Raw genomic sequence first — 10,238 nt, 5'->3', positions numbered from 1 at the left:
TGTATTTATCACATAAAAAGCACAAGAAAACACCCATTTTATGTGTTTATGGTTTGGGGATCTCCCAAAACCGTAAACACCCCAAAGGGTGTATAAATGTCCCATATTTATTCCTTATGCCTAGAATCTAACCTAGACTATTACCTTGATGAGCTAAGGACTTGAAAAGCCCCAAATACCATAAACCTTATGGGTTTACGGTAGTAAACCCAAAGGAAAATGGTTTAGGGACCGTAAACTCCAATTAGGAGTGAAATGGTGCCCTAGTACCTTCCATAGTCACATACATCAAGTAGAAGAGCTTCTAGGGACTCTTAAAGCTTCAAACAACAAATGGTCACAAAGGGGGTGAGCTTACGATCGTAAACCCAAGGGTTTACGACCGTAAACCCTCTTGCTATTGACCATAAAACCATAAACTCCCTATTGGAGTGTTCCTTAAACCCCAAGCACACTAGCCCTTCCCTACAACACTTAGATGCAATCCTTGAGACTTATAACACTTGTATAAGGTGTTTAGCATGTCTTTAGGGTGTCTTGACTTTGTTTATTAGTTGTTTAAACACTAATTGGATACATATATGTGATGTTACATGTTAACTAGGATCATAGAGTGTGTTCAAGACTTCACTTAACACCTAGCAATCCTACACCTTCAGTTCATCCGTACCACTCACTACAGGTGAGTTCATACCCTTTAATCAATGGTTTAAATGTTTTAAATGCTTTTTAAGGGGGGGGGGGGGGGGGACAAGTTAAATACTTATAGTTATTACATCAATCACATGTGATTAATAACTACAAAACCAGTGGTTTTCTTACTGTTCAAACTGTTTTACAAACTTTTCTACTTATCAAATACTTTTACTTAAACTCTTTCATACTTATATATTGTCAAATGCATGCCTGTATATGTATAGTTATATAAGTAATGTTTAAAAGACTTAGGAAGGCTAACCCGCTATATTTCCTTTTCACCGTTGGGATGTGGTCTGGTGGGTATCAGTTATCCGTTCGAAGGTCGTTTAAATATTAGTTGTATATCATGTATATATACATAGTCATAAAAGTTCCTTCAATCAGTTCTATACCTTTGGGTAGCAAGGGTACACAAACATGATCAAACATTGCTAGTAAACTACTATAGGAGTAGTTTAGGAAGACACTAATATTATTACTAGAACAATGAGACATACAATGATTCAGTTCATACATGAGTCAAGAGATACAATGCCCTTGGGTAGCAAGGGTATACAAACATGTTAACACTATGATGAGAAACAAACAATATACACTATGATGAGAAACAAACAATAGACACTATGACGAGAAACAAACATACAGGCTAGACAGAGAAAGAACACACAATACAACTAGCACACAAATACATTACATATTGTGACAACCCCAAGTTTATTCCGTTACATCACACCCCGTTACCGTTAACGGAATATCCCATTTTAGAAAAGTTTCGTTAACTAGGGGTCGCAAAATAAATAAATGTTTTATTTATTTAATTATATTATGTCGTTATAGTCGTAATAAAGTAAATAAAAACACTTAAGTTGCATTTCCATTTAATTGGAAAAAGTTAGTTTTTATTATTACGACCACTAAATCGGGTGCGACCAAAAGCCCCGTATAACGGCAGTATCGGGTAGATTTCAACTGAGCTTCAACTCAAGCCCCTATATAAGGGGGAGTAAACCCCATTTCAACCTTTTTCACCCTCTCTCTATACACTCTCTCATAAACGCCCGTTTTCGACCCAAATCCGCAACCAAACGCTTCCTAAACGTAAGACCGTCAACCCTAACTTGTTCTATGTGTGTATTATTGTCTTTTTAGCCTAAAAATCACATGATTGAGACATGAAAAAGAAGTTTACGGCCTAAGAGCCTCCTTAGGCTGTAAACACCCAAAAAGTGGCCAAAATGACCCAAACTTGTCCCGTTGAGCCTAGGAACCAATTAAGGAATTTGTCTAGGAGTGTTTAATCATCAAAACACAAGATTTTAGGGCATAAAAGAGAGTTTACGGCCCAAGCACATGCTTAGGCCGTAAACACCTCTTAAACTTGTAAAAATGCCCCAAAAACACTCCCAAACCACCCTTAGGCTTAATACATAAATTAGGGGCTTGCTATTTAGGGTTTGGAACATTTAAACACAAGGAAATATGGGGTAACTTGGAGTTTACGGCCCAAGCAAGTGCCTAGGCCGTAAACACCCCTAAACTATGTCAAATGATGGTTTGTGTCCCCCCAAATGGCCTTATACTTCATTATAAATTACTAGAAGTGAAATAGGGACATTAAACTTCCATAAAATCAAGGGATAGGAGTTCACGGTCGTGAACTCCCATAGGGGTGGTTCATGGGCCGTAAACTCCCATTTGGACCCTTTAAACCCCTTAAATCCACACATACAAATTAGATTTGGACCTAAAATAATTCCACAAACAAGATAAAGCCTTAAAACACCCTAGAAACCCCTCACCATGAGTTTACGGCCGTAAACTCATGGGGAGTTGTCCCTGGGCCGTAAACACCATAAGGTGAGTTTACTCTTGGTGAGTAAACTTCATTCCTAAGCCATTCACACCTTTAAATGTTACCCGGGACACCCCAAACACTTAACCAAAGTGTTTTCCGCTCCTTAGAGTGTGTATACTTGTTTAATTAGTATATAATATACTAATTGTATGTGAACATATGTTAAATAGGTCTCTAAGTGTATCCAAGTCCTTACTTGACACCGAGCACCCAACCGGCGCCTTCGTCGGATCCACTTACACCAGGTGAGTTCATACCCCTGAATGAACCTTTTAAATGTTTTTATATGTTTTATAGGGGGGAATACAAGTTAAACATGCCAGTTATCATATCAATCACATGTGATTGATAACCTGCATGCACAAGGATTTACCACACTGTAAACTGTTTTACCAAGTAGGATACCATAAATGGTTTTCTAAAAGGTTTTCACTTGATTCAAAACTCTTACTTATACTGTTTTATCAAAAAGTTCATTTTAAACTAGTTTATGAAAGTTTTCCAAAGAATTCCTAAAGGTTTTCAAACTTATTTTAACAAAGAATACCAAATTGTGATTTTCTTAAGTGTAAAGGTTTTTCAAGGTTTTCAACAAAGTTCTCTTTCATGTCGTATACTCTTACTTATTAGATACCGTTGTTTCATTTTCACTTAGTATGAACTCCTACTTGATAATGTCTCCACTTCGTGATACACTTATATTTGGTAACGCATATACATCACGGTTCAGTTATTCACACACTGTTTGTTTATACATCTCGACTCGGTTATTCACACACTGTTCGTTTATACATATCGACTCGGTTATTCACACACTGTTTGTTATACATCTCGACTCGGTTATTCACACACTGTTTGTTTATACATCTCGACTCGGTTATTCACACACTATACGTTTATACATACGATTTGGTTATTCCACACTGTACGTTTATACATACGATTCGGTTATTCCACACTGTACGTTTACACACCACGATTCGGTTATACATCACGATACGTTTCCACTTGTTACACACTCAGTCGAAGTTAGATGTATGTATGTGCTTATATAGGTGCATATAATTAATGATTGAAGGACTTAGGAAAGCTTGTCCGCCCTATTTCCTTTTCTTCGTTGAGATGTGGTCTGGTGGGATCGGATGGTCGTCCGAAGGTCGTTTGATTCATTAGTTATATATGATTAAATACACAAGAAAACTACTGATTCGATAATGTGAAAATTAATCTTGTCCGCATAAATCATGTGTTGATTAAATACATATGATCATGTGTGGTTATATACACGAGAAAAACTATTGAATCGATAACACGAAAATTAATCTTGTCCACATAAATCATGTGTTTAAATACATATAATCACATGTGATTAAATATATGAGAAAAACTTTTGAATAGATAGTGTAAAACCGAATATTGTTCACATAAATCATATGTGATTAGATATATATAATCGCATGTGATCAAATACATGAGTACAACTATTGAATCAAGAATGTAAAAATGAATATTGTCCACATAAATCATATGTGATTAAATACATATAATTACATGTGAATAAATATACAAGAAAAATTACTAAATCGAGAACATGATTGGCAATTGCATAATAGGTATAATAGATGTTTGGTGGAATGCCTAAGTGAAGCTATCCTTCAAGTTTTGCCATTGTTCACCACAATAGGTATGGTTTACGTCTAAAATTCCATTTATTTGATCATAACCCCCATCTGATTTTCTTTCTGGATTGTTTTAATCTTTACATGTAAAAGATTTTGAATTTATTTTTAATACTACAACCATTCAAAGAAGCCAACACCCAACTCTCTTTATCTCTTTCTTGCTCTTACTGTTTTGCGATCACATACACCATAAAACCTCTCTTTTTCTAATTTTATGTTTTGTATAATGGAGAGGTTTAATGTTAGGGATTTTTGAGATATTAATATCAACATCTTTTCATGGGTTTCAGGGGATTATAGGGTCATGGCCTATATATAGTTTTCAATTTCTATCGAGGAAGAATGCCTACTACAACCAGCCAAGGTAACTTACTAAACAATTTCACAAATTATTTCTCATTTTGTTATTTTTCGTTTAACCGTTATTGAGATAGACTTGATGCCCATGCCAAAAGCATCCAGAAACGTAGAAACGTTACATACAGGGTTGAGAACATGAGTTATTTCATGTTGGAAGAAGGCTATGAGATGAGCTTTCTACTCCATTTGATAGAAGTAAAAGCCACTTTGTTGCTTTAACAACAAAAAAAATTTGGAGTTTGCAAAATGGAATAGCTAAAATCTTGCATTTAAGTTGAACAAGTTTACACGCCAACATGGCATCCAACTTGGCTCCTATGTAGCATATTCACTTACTTTATTGACATATATTGTCAACAAAATATCTTAAATTTACCCATTCAGTCACCAAAGCTCTAACTGGGTTCAATAGAGTCTTAAACATCAATTTTTTTCACCAATGTTGGCAATCCGACCCATTATAACCGGTGTAGCAAGTTTCTTGTTGGCTTCTATGGCATTTCAATATTTTTAATGACATAATGTTTTAAAAGAATGATCTTGTAAACAGAAATTAAATGCAAAAAACAAAATTTTCTTTAAAATAAAATCAAAAAACATCCAATTAAGATGACAGGATTAGCATCATTGCAAAACAACAAAGATCATCTAGCAAATCAATAACCAGACAAGTGCGCAAATCAAAATCTTATAAACTTTATGAAATGATCAAAGATAACATGCAACTAAAACGATTAAAATTGGTTTAACTACGTAAATGAAACAACCAAAAACATACCAAAAGAGCTCAACACTCTCAAAATGCAGCACCAGCACTTTTTCCCTTCTTTCTTTGAAGCTTCTTCACATAGAACTCAAGCTCCTTTCCTTCCAAAATGTATCTGTTTTTCCCAAAAGGTAAGAAATTATATATATTTTACAATACCCAAAATACATCCAAATAGAGAACAGAAAACAAAAGGTTATAAATTAACAATACTCACCCATCGGCTCTACCACATTGACCTGGTCGAGAAGAAATGCAAGCATACAACCTTCCAGAACTAAACTGTTCTTCAACATGGGGATCAAGCTTACGTTCTTCTTGACGCTTCTCAATCTTTCTCTGAACATGGTTACTCTTTTTTGCTTCCTCTGTAGCCCCTTCTCCTTCCTGTAACAAAAATCATCAACCATGAGCATCCATGGTGTGAATTTACAGGATAACAGTTTTCGTAGTTCTTAGTTCTTACCTCTGTATCCTTCTTTGTGGTAGCAGCAGTTTTCTTCTTCCTACCAATGTCGACTCCATAGTGTTGAAGGTACCATTGCTTGAATGGAGCTGCATCAACTTGAACAATGGCACTTTTGACGAGAGTTTGTGTTCTCACAAGCTCGTTATTTGATGCGTTGTAGACCACATCGAGAATACGAGTTTTGCGAGTAACTGCTTCGCTTCCCCATGAGTAATTTCCAGTGTCGAGTCTAAGAGCTCTCCACTTCACGTTGCCTCCTCTCACTCGAACTCTCCTTACAGTCTTGTTGCTTGAGATCTTCGTGTTAGCAGGCTGACGACCAAGCTCGTACCTACACGAACATGGTGAACGATTAGAGTTGCAGACTGCTGGTTTTCAAATCCGAGATTAATCATGTTTCGTTTCAAATTAACGATATTGATCGATTCGATGTTGAACATGAAATTCGATTCAAACTGAATCTATTTTGGGATAATGATGAATGTGTTTCCTCGATTTCTCTGAATTTACAAGCAATTAAAACGATGTGCGATAATATAACATAGAGGGTGATTGGTTTCTTACTTTCGCTTCTTCCTCCATGTCTTCTGCTTCCCTCCGGTGGCGCGCCTCTTGTGCATCGAGTCTCGTGAGATACCTGGAGTCAAATGCACCACCATGAGAGGCCATTTCCAAACTGAATACAAATCGATAGATCGATGTGATGGATTAGCGTAAAGAGAAGAATGAAGATAATATACCCATGTTGGCGGAGGTTGAAGATAACCGGCGGCTGACCTCTGCTCCCTCAGGCGGCTCCTCCCGTTGGTCTTTTGTGTGAAGAAGGTAGCCCTAATGTACACTGCAGAGTTGGATAAGTTTAGTTGAGTTGATACTTTATCTCCTTGTGGTTATAGTCGAGTGCCATTTTCGTCCTTCACAAAAATAGAAAAAGATAACGAGTTAAAAAGATAATATATTTTAGTTTTATACATAGGAATTATGTCGTAAAAACCTTAATTTTGATAGAAAATTTTGGTTTTATCTTTTAATAGATTTTTGGTTTGTTTATGCCCTAAAATTGTCATTTTTTATCGGTTTTGTCATTTTTACCTGTAATAGCAAGTTTTCAGGTTACCATAAATTATTTTTTGCGAAAAAACTCTTAAGTTTATAAATATTTTGCAAAAAAAACCCTTAAAATTGTAAAAGTATAAAATATAATTATATACTCAAAATTTGATAAAACTAAATGGTTTTAAAAATTTAATTGTCAAAAGTTTATATCAAACTAATATAAATTTTATTGTACTTGTATTATGAAATCAAAACTAAAAATATTTTTAGCTTTAGGTACATTAAATTTATATTGGTTAGATATAAACATTAAAAAGTTACATAGTTTTATCAAAATTTGAATATATTCCTTAATTAATACTTTAACTTTTCAAAGCAAAATTAAAAAACGTTTGTTAGCTAATAATTAACTATGCTAAAATAGTTAAACATATGAATAATCTGACATTAATTAAATTCAATTAATTTTTTTAAAAGGAAAATAAAAATATTTTATATGTTTGAAAGGTTTGTATTTCAGATTTAATAATGTATCATATTTTTCATAAAAACAAAATATATTTATATAATAAATTAGAAAGATATATTTATATTTTATATGTTTAAAATGTTTATGTTTGTGTTTTAGAAATAATAACTTATACAACTATATTTATTTAAAAAAAAAAATAATATGTTAATATTTTTATTTATGAAATACAAAAGTTTTAAACATATAAAATATTTTCATTATCCTTTAAAAAAATTGCATGGAAATAATGTCACCATATAGTGACTATAATCACCTCCAAAATTGCTTTACGAGCCATGGATACATACAACGAATCCAAAAAATATGATACATTATTATTTCTGCAATACAAACCTCTTAAACATAGAAATATTTTTATTTTCCTTTAGAAAAATTAATTGAATTTAATTATCATATTATTCATATGTTTAACTATATAGTGACTATGATCACCTCTAAAATTGCTTTACGAGCCATGGATACATACAACGAATCCAAAAAATATGATACATTATTATTTCTGCAATACAAACCTCTTAAACATAGAAATATTTTTATTTTCCTTTAGAAAAAATAATTGAATTTAATTATCATATTATTCATATGTTTAACTATTTTATCATAGTTAATTATTAGCTAACAGACGTTTTTTAATTTTACTTTGAAAAGTTTAAGTTTTAAATTAAGGAATATATTCAAATTTTGATATGTAACACCAAAAAAATGGGTATGTCTTGAGACCCTCAAGAATTTATATTTTGCATATTTGGTCCCTTGAGTACGTTGGGCGTACCTATGGGTATGCTTAGCGTTAGACATTTTGTGATCTGATATGATATGTGATTATGTGTTTTGCATGAAGATCCCGGGGGAGCCCATGACATTGGATGTAAGACCATGTGGGGTAGCCCATGGCAGTCCTAGGCAAAGACCATGTGGGGTAGCTCGTGGCAGTCCTAGGTAAAAATCATGTGGGATAGCCCATGGCATTGGATGTAAGACCATGTGGGGTAGCCCATGGCATTGGATGTAAGACCATGTGGGGTAGCCCATAGCAGTCCTAGGTAAAGACCATGTGGGTAGCCCATGACATTCTTGCAGGTTTTATGTATGCATGGCTTATGTGATATGTGTGTAGCTTTAATTAGCTACTAGGATATGTGTATGTGTGGTGTGTGGTATGCTATGGGGAACTCACTAAGCATTTCTCTTAGAGGCTGTTGATTTCTTTCAGGTACATCTGAGCCCAAGGGCAAGGGCAAGGCGTGATGGCGCGTCGTGCACTCTATCTCTCTTTAGCTGATATGTTTTGGGATACTCTGATGATTTAAATAATGATGTAATGAATGTTGTTTTGAAAACAAACACGTGGGATTTCATGGTTTATGCAAATGTGTTTATTAATTTAAATGAAATTTTTCCTTGAAAATTTGAGTCGTTACAAGTTGGTATCAGAGCCTTGGTGATTCAAACTAATGAATGGTAAAATAAAATTGTTTTCAAAAGTAACATAAGAAGGGGGTTTTCAAAAGGAAATGAAAAGATGAGAGTGCAACGCGCGTGATCAGCCGAGCCACGTAAGTAGTTCCCCAATATGTTAGCCATGTTATACTGATATTTGAACTGTGTTGATTATATGGAACTTGTTATGTGTATGCTTTTAAAATTGTATACGGTTAGGAGCTTATAGCCTCCGAATGATTTATTTGGCCTTATTTCTTGTTCCTTGTTTGGTTGTGGTCCTAGGGTAGAATATTTTATTCGAAAGTCTATTTGATCCTTTTTCTGTGTACAATTTGCATTCATAAAGGCAACTTGTTTATGATAGGTATGATTGATATGAGTAGAGGAAATCTTAGGATAGCCTAAGATTGATGTATGCGGTAATTATAGGATATGGTTTGGTTGTGGGACGAATTGGAGTTATCGGGTAGAGCAGTGGGGAAAGGTACAGGTAGGTGTGGAAGGTAGTATTAGGCTCGTACTACTGAAAGCACAGGACCTATACCCGAAACACTATTAGTTTTCACGACTTCAAGGAGGACCAGTGTGGGAAGATACCTTATATGGAAATCCTGATCATTGTAATTTATAATATTTCAGTTCAGCATGGTGGTGACACAATTTGGAGCGGGCGGATCAGGATCAGGGTCTGGATCCGGGGCGGGATCAGGAGACACTACTGATATCATCGATAAGAGGCTATGCAAGCTCATTGCAGCCGAGGTTACCAGGGGTATCCTTGACACGACTCCGATCATTTTCGGAACGGTCAAGGAGGGCATTATGGAGATTATGGAGATTATGGAGGAGGGACTTAAATCCTTTAGGGCTGAGATGGCGGCGGGTCAAATTATGGCCCGAACTCCCTCGTTTTAGGAGTTCAAGGCATGTGGGGCGCCGGAGTTTTTCGGGGCTAGGGACCTCATTGTCAGCCGACGATGGGTGGCGGATATCGAGAACGCCCAACGCACGAGTTCCTGCCTGGATGCGGTAAAGGTTGGGTTTGCTTCTTACATGTTGAGGGATAGGGCCTGAGATTGGTGGGGTGAGCTTACTAGCCAGGTGGGGCCAGCCGGGGTGGCGGAGATGTCATGGGCCGAGTTTGTTCGGCCGTTTGATTCGGAGGTTGCACCACCTATTGAGGTGCAATGTCTAGTGAGGGAATTTCATGACTTGCAGCAGACCACCGAGATTGTGGCAGAGATCACCGCCAAGTTTCGGGAACGAGCTTTGTTGATCTCACGGTATGCTACCAATGAGGAGATGAGGCGGACCCGATATCATTCCATGTTGAGGAATGATATTCGGGAGTTTTGTGAGCTTTACGGGGTGAAAGA

General features: G+C 35.7%; 1 protein-coding gene across 1 annotated transcript; it reads right to left on the bottom strand.

The window, feature by feature from the left end:
* Positions 1–5,268: 5,268 nt before the first annotated feature.
* On the bottom strand, positions 5,269–6,716 carry LOC111884221 (40S ribosomal protein S8-2). Its single transcript, XM_023880561.3, has 5 exons — positions 6,572–6,716; positions 6,396–6,468; positions 5,829–6,162; positions 5,580–5,749; positions 5,269–5,477 (listed from the first exon to the last, which is right to left on the bottom strand). The coding sequence occupies exons 1-5, from the start codon at positions 6,573–6,575 to the stop codon at positions 5,393–5,395; spliced, it is 666 nt and encodes a 221-aa protein (XP_023736329.1). The 5' UTR covers positions 6,576–6,716; the 3' UTR covers positions 5,269–5,392.
* Between the last annotated feature and the right edge of the window lie 3,522 nt (positions 6,717–10,238).

The sequence above is a fragment of the Lactuca sativa genome, chromosome 6 (genome assembly GCF_002870075.4).
Source record: "Lactuca sativa cultivar Salinas chromosome 6, Lsat_Salinas_v11, whole genome shotgun sequence".
Lineage (NCBI taxonomy): Eukaryota > Viridiplantae > Streptophyta > Magnoliopsida > Asterales > Asteraceae > Lactuca > Lactuca sativa.
Note: the sequence above shows the minus strand (reverse complement) of the source record. Positions and strands in the feature narration are given on the sequence as shown.

What these genes read in the sequence shown, in the direction of transcription:
- LOC111884221 (XM_023880561.3), bottom strand. An exon ending in ACATGGAGGAAGAAGCGAAA is followed by an intron (nt 6,163 to 6,395) that starts GTAAGAAACCAA and finishes ATGTTCGTGTAG; the next exon opens with GTACGAGCTTGGTCGTCAGC. An exon ending in CAATGTGGTAGAGCCGATGG is followed by an intron (nt 5,478 to 5,579) that starts GTGAGTATTGTT and finishes TGGGAAAAACAG; the next exon opens with ATACATTTTGGAAGGAAAGG.